A 17,013-nucleotide genomic window follows, 5' to 3' on the forward strand; every position below is an offset into this window, starting at 1 on the left:
GAATGTCTGGTTATTGTTTTTACAACTTGGTTCTGCTTTGTAGATGTAGTTTATACTTATTTTTTTCTTTTTTCTTCCCTACATCCTAAGTATTGATGCTTAAAGAGCTACCACACTTACTAAGGTTACTGATAGGGAGGCTGAAAAAATTTTTTTTTTTTTTTTTTTTTGAGACAGAGTCTCGCTCTGTCGCCCAAGCTGGAGTGCAGTGGCCGGATCTCAGCTCACTGCAAGCTCCGCCTCCCGGGTTCACGCCATTCTCCTGCCTCAGCCTCCCGAGTAGCTGGGACTACAGGCGCCTGCCACCTCGCCCAGCTAGTTTTTTGTACGTTTTAGTAGAGACGGGGTTTCACCATGTTAGCCAGGATGGTCTCGATCTCCTGACCTTGTGATCCGCCCGCCTCGGCCTCCCAAAGTGCTGGGATTACAGGCTTGAGCCACCGTGCCCGGCCATAAATTTCTAATTAAAATATAATTTCAATTTTTTGAGACACAAAGATGCACTGAAAATAGCAAAAAAAGCAACACAGCAATAATAAAGGTCAAAAGTTAATTCAATACCATGAAACAGAGTCCAAAACTACAAAAGTTGATAATGTTTTAAATGTAATTACCATTATCACCGCCACCACCACTACCCAGAACTAGTCACCAACAGTAAATCCAACAGATTCTCACCTTCAGAAATGCTGGAGTCATGGAACATGGTTTCAAAAGCTTGGTGTGTTTCAGCAAAAGAGGGCCTATCGGCAGGGCTCCACTTCCAGCCTGTGTAACAGAAGAAGAAAATATTAAAAACTCCTTGCAGAAGTTCAATATCCAGTGGTATATCTAATAATGAGTTCTATGCATCATGATGTATACTTACTAGAGTTTCAGCATGTTCACAATGATAGCAACATAGCTCTAGACTCAGAGGTATAATGATTCCACTTTCTAAATTCCTTTTTCCTTTTTCTTTGAGACAGGGTCTTGCTTTGTCGCCCAGCTGGAGTGCAGTGGCACGATCTCGGCTCACGGCAGCCTTGACCTCCTGGGTTCAAACAATCCTCCTGCCTCAGCTCCCCAAGTAGCTGGGACTATGGGTATGCAACACCACACCTGGATAATTTCTTTTTTTTTTTTTGAGACGGAGTCTCACTCTGTCACCCAGGCTGGAGTGCAGTGGCATAATCTCGGCTCACTGCAACCTCCACCTCCTGGGTTCAAGTGATTCTCCAGCCTCAGCCTCCAGAGTAGCTGGGGCTACAGGCGCATGCCACCACGTCCGGTTAATTTTTATATTTTTAGTAGAGATGGGGGTTTCGCCGTGTTGGCCATGCTGGTCTCAAACTCCTGACCTCAGGCGATCCACCCACCTCAGCCTCCCAAAGTGCTGGGATTACAGGCATGAGCCACTGCGCCCAGCCAAAATGAGCGCACACAGTAATCTCAAACTACTGTATTTTTTTATATAGACAGGATTTTGCCACATTGCTCAGGTCGCTTTTGAACTCCTGAGCTCAAGCAATCTGCTCACTTCGGCCTCCCAAACTGCTAGAATTACAGGTGTGAGTCACCACACCTGGCCATGAACCCACTTTCTAAGGCTGGGGCTTCAATTTAGCCTCAGCTCCTATTCCCTCTACTAAAAGGATGAGGAGAAACAGCGAGATGGTTTAGAAAATGGCAAATTTTCTTCCACTTGAAAATAAAAGAAGTAAAACCTGTCTTCAAACTCAGCCTAACCATACAAATAATCAACTGTATATATTCAGAAATATAAAAGGATATCAAAAAGGAGGAGCTCAGAGTTCATTTTTGACAAAGTGCAACAGAGAACGTCAACGTTCAATGAGGAAAGAACACAGACTTATGTTTAAACACAACTGCAACTGGGACCAGGCCCGGTGGCCTACACCTGTAATCCCAGCATTTTGGAAGACTAAGGTGGACAGATTACTTGAGACCAGGAGTTTGAGACCAGCCTGCTCAACATGGTGAAACCTTGTCTCTACTAAAAATACAAAAGTTAGGCCGGGTATGGTGGCTCACGCCTATAATCCCAGCACTTTGGGAGGCTAAAGCGGGTGTATCACTTGAGGTCAGGAGTTTGAGACCAGCCTGGCCAATGTGGTAAAACCCCATCTCTACCCAAAATACAAAAATTAGCCAGGCATGGTGGCAGGCGCCTGTAATCCCAGCTACTTGGGAGGCTGAGGCAGGAGAATTGCTTGAACCCGGGGGTCGGAAGTTGCAGAGACTGCACCACTGCACTCCAGCATGGGCAACATAGCGAGACTCCATCTCAAAAAAAAAAAAGTAAAATTAGCTGGGCATGGTGTGTGTGCCTGTGGTTCCAGCTACTCAGGGGCTGAGGCACGAGAATCGCTTGAACCCAGGAGGTACAGGTTTCAGTGAGCCGAAATCGTGTCACTGCACCCCAGTCTGGGCAACAAAGCAAGACTGTTTCAAAAATAACACCAACAAAAACAAACAAACAAACCTTGCAATTTAATTCACTACTCACTTTCCTACTTTTTCATCTGCAAGCAATCGGATGCTTCTGTTTATCCATCACAGAGGTTATTTTTATGCATTCTTCACAGTCTTTAGCAACCATTTTTATCTAGTTGAAAACAGCCCTCCCCACCTTAATCTCTAAACTCAATTTCTTATCTTATTAAATATGCAAATGTCTGAGAAACTGGGTCAATATTTGGGCCATAACAACTATGCTTAGGATTCCAGTAAGATTCAATGGTATATGATATGACAACTGCCTGATCAATGATAAATTCTTTAAATGTCATGAGGCTGGATTCAATCTAACAACACTGAGAGGAGAAATGTTTCTAATTTTGTTAACTATTCTGAACTGCTAGCTTATGCCTTCAAAATTAAAACATGCAAAAATACTCACATGCTCTCATAAGTTCATAAACCTTAGGGGGGCATCCCTCGGGCTGTTCCATTCGATATCCTTTTTCTAGTAGGTCATAGACCTGAGACAGGTCAATACCTGGATATGGTGACATTCCATAGGTAGCAATTTCCCACAACAGTACTCCAAAAGCTGCATAAGGAATTAAAATAAGCATTTAGTGTTTCTTCTCCGATTTATAATTTATTTTAGATAATCAGGTGATTCTCTTTCAAATTTTAGGCAACGTTCACACACTACTACAACATTAATATATAATAGACTCATCAATTCTTACAGCACGGCTTGTCCTTCTAAAATATTTGCAACAGGAATGCTGCAGATAATCTCAAGACAGTTTTATTTAAATTTCCCAATTTTTATTTAGATTCCCTTTACTATAATGAGGGAAAATAAACTATGACCATTTAAGAAGTCTGAGGCATAATTCAACTATTCTTAGAAAAGTTTTTGATATACAGTAGTCACCCCGTATGCCATGGTTTCACTTTCCATAGTTTCAGCTACTCACAGTCATCCAAGGCCCAAAAATATGAAATAGAAAATTCCAGAAATAAATTCTAAAGTTTTAAATTGCATGCTGCCCTGAGTTGCATGATGAAATCTCAAGCCATGCTTCTCCTTCCCACCTCACACGTAAATCATCCTTTTACTCAACATATCCACAACATAGATGCTACCCATCCCTTAGTCACTGAGAAGACCTCTCGGTTATCAGATCAAAAAAAGATTATATACCCAGGGCTTGACACTATCCGTGGCTTCAGGCATCCAAGGGGGGTCTTAGAATGTATTCTCCTCAGGATAAGGGAGAACCATAGTATCTAATAAGTATAATAAAGTCAGCTAATATGAGTAAAATAAAAACAGATTCATTTAAAATCAGATAAAATTCAGAGCAGAAAAAAATTTGATTTTTGTCACAGTTATTTGAGTTTGAGATTTCTAGTTAAAAGTGACTTAGAATCCTATGACTATTTCTATTGGTCCACAATCCAAATTTCCAGATTCTTCAGTCTACTAAGCCAAATCATATTACTTCTCAGAGCAGTAGAAACCAGATCAGTTAAGACAAATTCTAGATGAAACCTGTTGCAGGAAGTCAGGGACCCCAAATGGAGGGACCGGCTGGAGCCGCGGCAGAGGAACATAAATTGTGAAGATTTCATTTTAATATGGACATTTATCAGTTCCCAAAATTAATGCTTTTATAATTTCTTATGCCTGTCTTTAATAATCTCTTAATTCTTTTATCTTCATAAGCTGAGGATGTACATCACCTCAGGACCACTATTGTGTTAACTGTACCAAACCGATTATAAAACATGTGTGTTTGAACAATATGAAATCAGTGCACCTTGCAAAAAAACAGAGTAACAGCGATTTTAGGGAACAAGGGAAGACAACTTTAAGGTCTGACTGCCTGCAGGGTTGGGCAGAATAGAGTCATATTTTTCTTCTTGCAGAGAGCCTATACACGGACGTGCAAGCAGGGAAGATATTGCTAAACTCTTTTCCTAGCAAGGATTAATACTCTGGGAAAGGAATGAATTCCTGGGGGGAAGTCTATAAATGGCCACTCTGTGAGTATCTGTCTTATGCCGTTGAGATAAGGACTGAAATACGCCCTGGTCTCCTGTGGTACCCTCAGGCTTACTAGAGTGGGAAAAAACCCCACCCTGGTAAATTTGAGGTCAGACCAGTTCTCTGCTCTTGAACCCTGTTTTCTGTTAAGATGTTTATAAAGACAATACGTACACCGCTGAACATAGACCCTTATCAGTAATTCTACTTTGCCCTTTGCCTTGTGATCTTTGTTGGACCCTTATCAGGAGTTTCTGATTTGCCCTTGTCCTGCTTCCTCAGAAGCATGTGACCTTTGTTCTTCTTTTTGCACTTTGAAGCACGTGATCTTGTGACCTACTCCCTGTTCTCTCACTCCCTCCCCTTTTGAAATCCTTAATAAAACTTGCTGGTTTTGCAGCTCAGGTGGGAATCACCGTCCTACCGATATGTGATGTCACCCCCGGAGGCCTGGCTGTAAAATTCCTCTCTTTGTACACTTTCTATTTCTCAGCCAGCCGACACTTATGGAAAATAGAAAGAATCTACGGTGAAATACTGGGGGCGGGTTCCCCCAATAGAAACCTCATCACACTTCCCTTGAAAAAAAAACAAAGCTCTGTGTCACAGTACTCTGCAAATGAGTGATAAAACCTAATGTGAGGCTGGGCGCAACAGCTCACGCTTGTAATCCCAACACTTCGGGAGGCCAAGGCAGGTGGATCATTTGAGGTCAGGAGTTCAAGACCAGCCTGGCCAATATGGCGAAACCTCATCTCTACTATAATGACAAAAATGAGCTGGGCATGGTGATGCATGCCTGTAGTCCCAGCAACTCTGGAGGCTGAGGCAGGAGAATCGCTTCAACCTGAGAGATGGAGGTTGCAGTGAGCTAAGATTGTGCCACTGCACTCCAGTCTGGACAATAGAGCAAGGCTCCGTCTCAAAAACAAACAAACAAAAACAAACCAAACCTAATGTGGAAATAAGATGCTTTACAGAGAGAGGATTATCAGCACTCCAATGTAATATGAGATCTAGACTGTGAGCTCTCTGAAGGCAGGGACTTCTTTTTTAAAGCTAACTTACTTTCTCTCTCTCTTTTTTGTTTGAGACAGAGTTTTGTTCTTGTTGCCCAGCCTGGAGCCTGGTGTGATCTCGGCTCACCACAACCTCCACCTTCTGGGTTCAAGTGATTCTCCTGCCTCAGCCTCCTGAGTAGCTGGGATTACAGGCATGCGCCACCACACCCAGCTAATTTTGTATTTTTAGTAGAGACGGGGCTTTTCCATGTTGGTCTGGCTGGTCTTGAACTCCCGACCTCAGGTGATCCACCTGCCTCAGCCTCCCAAAGTGCTGGGATGACAGGCATGAGCCACCATGCCTGGCCCTAAACTTTGTTCTTTATACTCCTTTTTTTTTTTTTTTGAGACAGAGTCTCGCTCTATTGCCCAGGCTGGAGTGCAGTGGCGCCATCTTGTCTCACTGCAACCTCTGCCTCCCTGGCTCAAGCAATTCCCCTGCCTCAGCCTTCAGCCTCCTGAATAGCTGGGATTACTGGAATGTGCCACCATGCCTGGCTAATTTTTGTAGTTAGTAGAGATGGGAGTTCACCATGTTGGCCAGGCTGGTCTCGAACTGTTGACCTCAAGTGATCTGCCCATCTCAGCCCAAAGTGCTGTAATTACAAACAAGAGCCACCACACCAGGCCTATATTTCTGTTTATGCAAGGTTCTTAGCACAGTCCTGGCAGCTAGGAGGTATTTAACAAATACTTGCTGAATAACTGAAGAAGAATGGCAGGTAAAGGTAGAGGACACTGAACATCATAAGAGAAGCTCTAAAGAATCAAGACATTAAAAAAAAATAATAAAATGACACACAAAAAAGTCCCTTTCAACCTTACCCCAGACGTCAGATTTAATTGAGAAGGTATTGTAGGCAAGACTCTCTGGTGCTGTCCACTTAATAGGAAATTTGGCTCCAGCATGAGCAGTGTAAGTGTCTCCAGTCATCAATCTACTTAAGCCAAAGTCAGCCACTTTTACCACATGGTTTTCTCCCACTAGGCAGTTACGAGCTGCAAGATCTCTGTGGGAAAGAGAACCCTAATGTGATTCCATTCAGACAGTGAGGAAAATGGTCATGAACACTCTATTCTTGGTTCTTTGTGTTACAGGCAGAGTTAAGTAAGTGCTGACGAATATGGTAGTATTTTCTGACAATCACTAACATCTTAGAAAGCCCACTAATGATACATCACTGTAGAGCACTCATCAAGAAGCAGAATAAAGCAGGCTTTATAAAATGGGTCCCTATTTATAAGTATGCTGGGATAGGTGAGCCATAGATGCTTTTCTACAAGACTTTAAGTTATTTACTAAGGCAGAAAACTATTTTAAAAACTCAGCCACTAGGCCAGGTGTGGTGGCTCACGCTTGTAATCCTAGCACTTTGGGAGGCCAAGGTGGGTGTATCTCCCGAGCTCAAGAGTGCAGGACCAGCCTGGGCAACATGGGGAAACCCTGTCTACCAAACAAACAAACAAACCAACCAAAAAAAAAACACTTAGCCAGGCAAGGTGGCACATTTCTATAGTCCCAGCTACTCAGAAGGCTGAGGTGGGAGGATGGCTTGAGCCCAGGAGGCAGAGAGTGCAGTAAGCTAAGATCGCATTACTGCATTCCAGCCTGGGCGATGGAGCCAGACTGTCTCAAGAAGGGAAAAAACAAAAAAAAAGCCACTAGATGGTGAAAAAGGATCTTGGATACAGTGCTAGGCAAAATAAAGAGCGCTCTCTGGCCAGGCATGGTGGCCCACACCTATAATCCCAGCACTTTGGAAGGCTAAGATGGGAAGATCACTTGAGGCCAGTAGTTTGAGACCAGACTGGTCAACATAGCAAGACCCCGTCACTATTGTAATTACTATTTTTTTTTCAAAGAGAGTTCTCAGTTTTGAGAATAGCAAAGGCCCCTTATTAATACTTTAATCAGAGTACAGTAGGTTTGTTTACAAGTTAGAAGTGACATCATAATGGGCCCTGTGAAATACGAAATTACTTTCTTGAATCATCCAAAATTTTCTGGGAAGGTTCTCACATTCTTCCTTTTACCTGCATGTCAAGCAGGATAGCTTCATGGTTAGTCAGAGGTAAGTTTTACACACCTATGGATGAAATTCTTCTTCTCTAAGTACTCCATTGCAGAAGAAATCTGAGTGGCCATGTAGAGAAGCACAACTGCAGTCACCTCTTCTCGGTTGCATTCTCGGAGGTAATCCAGCAAATTCCCATATGGCATGTATTCAGTCACAATGTAAAACGGTGGCTCCAAAGTACAGACACCTAAAAATTGAAGAATGGTGCTTGTTTTTGTTAGTGTACATTCAAACACTCCAAACCACTTTGGTCGAGAATAATTTGACAATTTTTCAGGTCTAGTTCGGCAGTAATCTTTTCCCTTTTTACCAACACATTCTCTGAAATTAATAAGCAAAAATTAAGAAGCTGGTTTATATGGGAGTCCTTGCTTCCACCATATTGTTCTCTGGGAATTCATATGCCTCTGAGTATTTGTCTGTTTGAGCAAAAGCAGCGTACTTGTATTAATTCTATAAGGGGCCAAGAAAACCAACATGTCCAGACTTTTGTACATGGCCCATGATTCTCCTCCTCAACTGCAGGCTAACAACACTTATTCAAAAGTAATAGCAATTGTGCACATGCTGAAGACTATGTGAGCCCCACCTGTAATACTGCTTTGTAAAATGATTTTCATTGTTTCCATCGTCAAGGAATTCACTGATATATGGCAGATTCCTTATAAAAAACCAACAAGAGGTCGGGTGCAGTGGTTCACGCCTGTAATCCTAGCACTTTGGGAGGCTGAGGCAGGCAGACCACTTGAGACCAGCAGTTCAAGACTTGACTGGCCAACGTAGCAAAACCCTGTCTCTATTACAAAAATTAGCTGGGTGTGGTGATGCATGTTGAGGCACGAGAATAGCTTGAACCTGGGAGGCAGAGGTTGCAGTGAGCCAGGATCATGCCACTGCACTCCAGCCAGGGTGACAAAGCAAGACTCTATATCAAAACAAAAACAAAAACCTGGCCCTATTTTTAAAAAGTAAAAGAGCTTAGTAAAAGAGTTCTCTGTAACCTGAACAGAGAAAAGCCAATCTAACATAGTACAGCATTTCCTGCTTGTAAAGGTAAACTGATGGGTGTGGTCACAGTTTTTAATTTGCTTCAACAGTCCTTTAATGTCTCTTTATTTTGCAAAAACATTTCATGAGTTTTTGGTTCAGTACCATTTTGAACACTTCTGAACTTTGAATCTGGGGCAATTAGTACAAACTGAGCAGTTTTATATACTAAAATCAATCAAGCCACTGCTTCTTGGGCCATTTTTAAACACGGAACCTACTGATTAAAATAAGTACTTATTGAAGTGGATTTAAACCTGCAGCTTCCACCATGGTGACTGAAAAGAAAGCTTTGGGGCTGGGGGAGCGGGGGAAGGCTGGGCATGGTGGCTCATGCCTGTAATTCCAACATACTGAAAGGCCCACGCAGGAAAATCACTTCAACAGCAGCCTGGACAACAGAGTGAGACCCTGTCTCTTAAAAAAAAAAAAAAAAAAAAGCATTTGGAGACAAGAAGGGGTTAAAGGACAAGCATTTTTGGAGGATATCTATGGTTCAGGCAAGGTTCCTCACCTAAAAGTTGTACCAGATTAGGATGCTTGATTTCCTTCATTACAGCAGCTTCTTTTAGGAACTCTTCTACCTCCATGGTATCTTCCTGGAAAAAGGGAAAGGTAAGAAAGAAGAAAACGAGAGGGACAAACCTCCAACTTAAAATCATTTGATTCATCTCACAATCCTAAAGCTTCAGCTTTAACAGTAAAAAGAAGTATCTTTTGAATATTTCAGCATATTGCAAGAAATAATTTTTATTTTAATTTATTTTTTTGAGACAGGGTCTCACTCTGTTACCCAGGCTGGGGTGAAGTGGTACGATCTCACTGCAACCTCCGCCTCCTGGGTTCAAGCGATTCTCCTGGCTCAGTCTCCCAAGTAGCTGGGATTACAGGCATGCACCATCATGCCTGGCTACTTTCTGTATTTTTAGTAGAGACGGGGTTTTGCCATGTTGGCCAGGATGGTCTCCTGACCCCAGGTGATCGGCCCGCCTGGGCTTCCCAAATTGCTGGGACTACAGGCGTGAGCCACCACACCCAGCTGAAATGATTATTATTTTAAGAAGTCCAACTTAGAAAGAAAAATGTCCTGGAGTAAAAATTAGCAGGAGAAGCAAAATTCAGCAATCATGTCCTATGATCAACTGAAACACAGGAGCCCTGTATTGGATAGTTCAGTTCTCTCATAGTTTATTTCTCCAGATATCTCAGGCTTTGAATGAGGAGACCTAGCACTTAGCTGCTTACATACTTATCTTCTTGATTAGATCATAATCTTCTTAGAGAGCAAGGCCTTATATATTGCTTTACACTCAGAATATGCTTAAGAAACAGAACTGACTACTACTTATAGCTAAAGAATAGCCCTTATGAGTGATATACCAGAGACAGTTACCGAGGGTCTGGGACAATCAAGTGAGTGAAAACCTTATAATTTGATACTGGGAGGTTTAAAGGAGACATATAGTTGTACCAGGAAAAAGATTTCTGTGAATGTTAAGAAGTGATCTAACTGCAAAGAGACAGGAGGAACAACAACAAGAGAGAGAAAGGACAGAACAAGAAAGAGACCCATGATTCTCAGATAAGACACAAAGAATTCTGTCCAGCAGGGGTCGATCTCAGGAAGCAAAAGAGCTTATTTTGCTTTCATAACTTTTAATTTGCTTCTAACCTCCCACTAAGATCTACATCAACAGCCTCCAGAGACAGACCTTTCGCACATGTGGGTTTCATTGCATTGCAGTGAATAATCTACCTCTGCATTGTCAGCAATGGCACGAGGGTTAATCATCACAATTTGCTGATGTGCTTGGCACCAGTGGGTGGAAAGTGTTCCAAAGTTAAAGAAGAGCATGCCGATATTTCCAAGTGATTGAGCACAAAAGAAAAAGATGCCTGAAAACTGTAATTCTCAGCAACCCACCTTCAGTGTTTTCACAGCAACTGTAAGGCTGTATTTCTTCCAGACGCCAACATAAACCTCTCCATACTGACCGCCCCCAAGTTTGTGCTTCATGGTAATATCCGTTCGTTCCATTTCCCATTTGTCGTGGATGGGGGACACACCATAGACCGTAGGCTTATTACACTTGGGTGCTGGGTAGTGTAATGTTGTCACCAGCCCATCAGCCACTGTGGAGTGATGGTGTACAAGCTCTGCCAAGGTGCTGAAGCGGCTCTCAGCAGTCACATATACCTGGTAAGAAAAGCAGAAAAGCTAAACAACTTGAAAAGAGATTAAGAATTGTTTTTTTAAAGCCCATATTTCACTGGCCTGAAGATAGGAGGCTATCTTTAAAAAAAAAAAATTTTTTTTTCTGCAGACAGGGTCTCACTATATTGCCCAGGGAGGTCTCAAACGCCAGCCTCAAGCAATCGTCCTGCCTGCGCCTCCCAAGGTGCTGAGATTACAGACTGAGTCAGTATACCCAGCAAGAGTTTATCTTAATTGAGGTAAATTAAAAAGTTAAATGATGACTGCAAGGGTAAACACAGAACTTCAGTTTAATCTTATTTAATCTGCCTTTCCTATTCTTCCTAAATTAGTCTTGGGGAAAACCTTCCAAGATCTCTCTCTGGATCATCAGCTCATTGGTCTTCAAATATATATATATTTTCATATATATATATTTTTATATATATATATATTTTTTTTCATATATATATATATATTTTTATATATATATATATATATGGTTTGTTTTTTTTTTTGAGACAGAGTCTCACTTTGTTGCCCAGGCTGGAGAGCAGTGTCGCAACCTCAGCTCACTGCAACCTCTACCTCCTGGGTTCAAGTGATTCTTCCGCCTCAGCCTCCCAAGTACCTGGGATTACAGGCACGCGCCATCATGCCTGGCTAATTTTTTTCTTTGTATTTTTAGTAAAGACGGGGTTTTACCATGTTAGCCAGGCTGGTCAGGGACTCCTAATCGCAGGTGATCTGCCTGCCCCAGTCCCCCAAATTGCTGGGATTACAGGTGTGAGCCACCGTGCCCAGCCAGTCTTCAAATATTTTTAAGCCACAAGACTGTGGACTCAACTACAGAAGATAGGTAAAGAAGAGATACCCTGATCAAAGTAAGCAAGCAAGGACCTGGTGTTTTGTAAAAATTTACAAAATATCACCTCACTCTAGTAAAGAACATAACTTAAAAACCACTGATTTAGATGTTTTTGGTAAGAGTATTCAAATATTTCATAATTTTAATTACGATGTACATTTGAGTGTCTAGGCCATTAAAGAAAGAGTCACAATTTACCAGTGGCCAGCACTTTGGGAGGCTGACGCTGGTGGGTCACTTGAGGTCAAGAGTTGAGACCAGCCTGCCCATTATGGTGAAACCCTCTCTCTACTAAAAATACAAAAACTAGCTAGGTGTGGTGGTGTGCACTTATAGTCCCAGCTACTTGGGAGGCTAAGGTGGGAGGATTGCTTGAACCTGGGAGGCAGAGGTTGCAGTGAGCTGAGATCATGCCACTGCATTCTAGCCTGGGTGACAGAGCAAGACTACGTCTTAAAAAACAAAAAACAAAAAAAGCCACACTGGATTTCACAGAATTGCTTACAACATAGTTAATTTGCTAAGCAATAAGAAATATAAAGTAAGAGGGAATGCTCTGGCCTTCTCTCCCAAGGGAGCTTTAATTTTTATTTATTTTTGAGAAATAAGGATCTCACTGAGTTGCCCAGCCTGGAGGGCAGTGACATAATCATGACTCACTGCAGCCTTGACCTCCTAGGTTCAGGTGATCCTCCTGCCTCAGCTTCCCGGGTAGCTAGGACCACAGACATATACCACTACGCCCGGCTCATTTTTAAAATTTTTTGTAGAGACGAGGTTTCACTATGTTCCTCAGGCTGGTCTCCAACTCCTGGGCTCCAGTGATCCACCCACCTTGGCCTCCCCAAGTGTTGGGATTACAGGCATGAGCCACCACGCCTAGCCTGTTGTTTATTTTTTTAAAGACGCTTTTGGCCGGGCACAGTGGCTCATGCCTGTAATCCCAACACTTTGGGAGGCCAAGGCAGGCAGATCACGAGGTCAGGAGATCGAGATCATCCTGGTTAATACGGTGAAACGCCATCTCTACTAAGAATACAAAAAATTAGCCAGGCATGGTGGTGGGCGCCTGTAGTCCCAGCTACTCAGGAGGCTGAGGCAGGAGAATGGTGTGAACCCGGGAGGCGGAGCTTGCAGTAAGCCAAGATCGAGCCACTGCACTCCAGCCTGGGCAACAGAGCGAGATTCTGTCTCAAAGCAAAAAAAAAAAAAAGGCTTTTGTTTTAGTGTACACATAAAAGTATACATAAAATTCATAAACGGAAAATTTATAATTTTTACAAAGTAAACTCACCCATGTAAACATCACCCACACCAAGAATTATAACATGACCAGCACCCCAGAAGCCTCCCTTATGCTCTCTAGCTATTTACCCTTGCAAAGATAGCTACTATGCTGACTTCTATCACCTTAGATTAGCTTCTGCTTCCTTTTTTTTTTTTTTTTTTTTTTGAGAGAGTCTCGCTCTGTTGCCCAGGCTGGAGTGCAGTAGTGGCACGATCTTGGCTCGCTGCAACCTCCGCCTCCCGAGTTCAACCAGTTCTCCTGCCTCAGCCTCCTGAGTAACTGAGTAACTGGGATTACAGGCGTGCGCCACCATGTCAGGCTAATTTTTGTATTTGTAGTAGAGACGGGGTTTCACCATGTTGGCCAGGCTGGTCTCCTGACCTCCTGACCTCCAGTGATGAGGCCCACCTCAGCCTCCCAAAGTGCTAGGATTATAGGTGTGAGCCACTGCGCCTGGCCTCTGCTTCTGAACTATATACAAACAGAATCACACAGTATGTATTATGTCCATTTTCTTCCACCCAACTTTAAAAAATTTTTAAATTTACACTTTAAAATTTTTAAAAATTGCATTATATTTCACATACCATAAAATTCATCATTTTAAGGTATACAATTTAGTGGTTTTTAGCATATTCTCAAAGTTGTCCAACCATCACCACTATCTAACTCTAGAACATTCTCATCATCTCATACCTATTAGGAGTCCTTCCCACTCCCCACATCCTCATCCCCCGGCTAATACTAATCCTTCAACTTTGCTGAAGTTGAGTCAGCTGATATTCATCTACAGTAGGGGCCAGCAAACTCTTTATAAGGGCCAGATAATAAATATTTTAGGCTGTGGCCATAGTGTGTCTGTCAGAACTGCTCAGCACTGCCTAGTAATAGAAACCATAGACAATACATGAACAAATGAGTGTGGCTGTATTCCAATAAAATGTTATTTACAAGAAAAAGAAGATGGCCGGAGGGCCATAGTTTTATCTGATGGTGTCGTGTGTAGCAGTACCGTGTTCATTGCTGTTGTCGAATGAAATTGCATTTTATGAATATACCACAATTTATTAATCCATTCTACTGTTGTTAGATCTGTGGGTGTTTCTAGTTTTTGGCTATCAGAAGCAATGCTGCTATGAACATTCCTATACATGCCTTCTGGCATACATATGCACTCATTTCTATTAGGTAAATAACTAGAACTGCTGAGTCACTCTTACATTACTACACATCTGATTCTGTTCTGTTTGGCCAAAAGGAAACATACTATGTCTATATAGTGGGGCAAAAGTGAAAGAAAACTAAAAATTTACTTCCTACTTTGTATCAGTCATTATGTTTTACAGAAATTACTTCATTCAATCCTTACAACAACCCAATAAAGTGGGATCTAATTACAGACAGGGAAACTGAGACTCAAGTAAGGCCACAATCAGAACTGCTTGCTCCAAAGCCTGTGCTTCCCCCACAGCTTGCCTATCACATAGAGGAGAACAGAATAAATAATTCAACCTAAATTTACTGCTCAATAGAAAAACAACAGACATAAGCTCATGTTCTGTAGTTTGTAATGTATAAACACACTGTAACAAACCCATTCTACCTAATTAACATGGTTGGTGTTCCCAACATACAAACTGTTCAATGACTGAATGATCTGTTTCAGTTAATATACATTAGTGATCGACACCAGGCTCAAAAGTCTAAATTCTTACTCTGAACTTTCTGGTAGATATTATTCTAATTTTCTTTTTTTGTTGTTGAGACGAAGTCTCACTCTGTCGCCCAGGCTGGAGTACAGCGGCCGGATCTCAGCTCACTGCAAGCTACGCCTCCCGGGTTCACGCCATTCTCCTGCCTCAGCCTCCCGAGTAGCTGGGACTACAGGCGCCCACCACCTTGCCTGGCTAGTTTTTTGTATTTTTTTAGTAGAGACGGGGTTTCACCGTGTTAGCCAGGATGGTCTCGATCTCCTGACCTCGTGATCTGCCCGTCTCGGCCTCCCATATTCTAATTTTCAATGATACAATGTTAACTGATAAATTCTATACCAGTGCACTGGGTGTGTATTTGTGTACTGATTATTAGAACAGCTAACTTATACAGCAGTTCCCTTCATTCTTCACCTTCAAATCTAGCTTATCTTTAAAATATTAACATAATACTGTTTTTAAATTTCTATTACCATATTCTTTTCAAGAGAACAAGCTCTAACATACCAAAAAGCCCAAACTCACAAAGCTAGTGAATATTTTATTTCATGTCAGACATAAAACCTATTACTTCACTTCAGTAACGTTGAATATTATTTCACAAAGCAGCCAGTCCATGCTTAAAGGTGCTGACCAGCGAGTCTTACCTTGCCATCTGCGGTGGTGTTGATCCTGTAGTGATACACACGTCCCTCGTACCTGAGCGAGATGGACAGCTGCCCAGGGCTACTCTCACTTTCTCGCACCAGGAAGCTGCCATTGATTAGACTGCTGAGCAGATACTCAGCTGCACTGCGTGACACAGGTCCATGGTACCAGGAGTGTTTTTCCAGGCTGTTCACTGGGGTGATGTAGTTGCTTGGCACCCAGCCCTGCCCATTCTTAGAGCGAACTTCACTCCACTCGCCATTCTGGTTGTAACCAAGAACTCGTAGCTTTTCACCTAGCCATAGTCATCACAGGATGAAAGAAACGATGTTAAGACTTTATTTCAACTGAAGCAGTGTATTGTCAAACTTTAAACTCATTAAAAAAAAAAAAGAATCTGGAATTTTTATGCCAAATTTTTTTTTAAATAATGAAAACAAACTTGGCTGTTCATCATATCCTGATTGCTCTCTTTAACTTTTAGCTTAACCACACAAGCATGGTCAGAAATGGTTTTCTGGCATTTACTACAGGGTTTTAAAAGTCTATATACAACTTAAAAAATATCCTTAGGAAACTGTATGCATGGCAGACAGGTTATTAAAATGGATGGAAAAGGATACAGTGCTCACTCTTCAAAAGAAGAAAATTCACTTTCCCTGAAAACAGTTGTATCAAGGAATGTGTCTTATATATGATTCAATGTTAACAACCATCAAGCATTAGGGATAAGACATGTGAGATACAAAGTGACTTCTAAATTTCACTTGGCACCAAGGCAACAAAACCACTGATGTAAAACAAAAACAAAAACAAAAAATGAACAAACAAACAAAAAAACACGGACCACAGAGTTTTCAGCAAGAAAACTGTTTAGTGGGATGAGGGAATGGGCAGTTAGGACTTCCAAAACACAATCCCTTCCAGAATACAAGTTTAAAAATAGCTACAGTTTTCTTATTTCCTTCCTAGTTCCCACAAAGAATGAATCACTCCTTTCCATTCCACACTAAAATCAGTGCGTGGAATGGCAAGCTCATTCTCAAAGTTGAAAACCAAAACCCGAGTCACTCAGTGTATCTTTGCCGTCAACTTCAATGTTCTTAATTTTTCCATCAAAATTGGGAACATCAAGTTCAGACTTCAATATATAACTTGCCCCGATACTTGTAGCACAAATTAGGTTTCTTTGGCAAAACAGAGAAAGTGAAAGAAATATCACTAGTGATAAATGTTAATCTAAAGAATCCTTGTAGTGCCTCAGGTTCTTATCTCTAAGAGATGCAACCCTTCCTATAGTGTTCACATCTACTTCTTCAGTGGCAGAAAGTAGAAGGAAGCGAAGTCAATCAAAAGTACATGGCCATGGCTGAGTGTGGTGTCTCACGCCTGTAATCCCAGCACTTTGGGAGGCTGAGAGGGGCGGATCACCTAAGGTCAGGAGTTTGAGACTAGCCTGGCCAACATAGCGAAACCCTGTTTCTACCAAAAATACAAAAAATTAGCCAGGCGTGGTGGCGCACGCCTATAATCCCAGCTACTTGGAAGGCTGAGGCAGGAGAATCGCTTGAACCCGGGAGGCTGAGGTTGCAGTGAGCTAAGATTGTACC

The 17,013-nt window shown here is 42.0% G+C and overlaps 1 protein-coding gene across 9 annotated transcripts in view; it reads right to left on the minus strand.

Annotated features, from left to right (window-relative positions):
- ABL2 (ABL proto-oncogene 2, non-receptor tyrosine kinase) overlaps positions 1–17,013 on the minus strand; it is a 134,340-nt gene that overhangs the window by 12,906 nt on the left and 104,421 nt on the right. For 8 of the 9 annotated variants that reach the window (XM_033200584.1, XM_033200583.1, XM_033200591.1 and 5 more), the window contains 7 exons: positions 15,403–15,698; positions 10,618–10,890; positions 9,208–9,292; positions 7,656–7,833; positions 6,394–6,578; positions 2,903–3,055; positions 679–768 (listed from right to left, as the gene is read on the minus strand). In XM_033200584.1, coding sequence (XP_033056475.1) covers positions 679–768; positions 2,903–3,055; positions 6,394–6,578; positions 7,656–7,833; positions 9,208–9,292; positions 10,618–10,890; positions 15,403–15,698 — 1,260 coding nt within the window. Of the gene's footprint in view, positions 1–678; positions 769–2,902; positions 3,056–6,393; positions 6,579–7,655; positions 7,834–9,207; positions 9,293–10,617; positions 10,891–15,402; positions 15,699–17,013 lie in introns of those variants that run through there. The other variant, XM_033200587.1, reaches the window with a different exon arrangement.

Source organism: Trachypithecus francoisi, unplaced genomic scaffold (genome assembly GCF_009764315.1).
Source record: "Trachypithecus francoisi isolate TF-2019V2 unplaced genomic scaffold, Tfra_2.0 Lachesis_group5, whole genome shotgun sequence".
Taxonomy (NCBI): Eukaryota; Metazoa; Chordata; class Mammalia; order Primates; family Cercopithecidae; genus Trachypithecus; species Trachypithecus francoisi.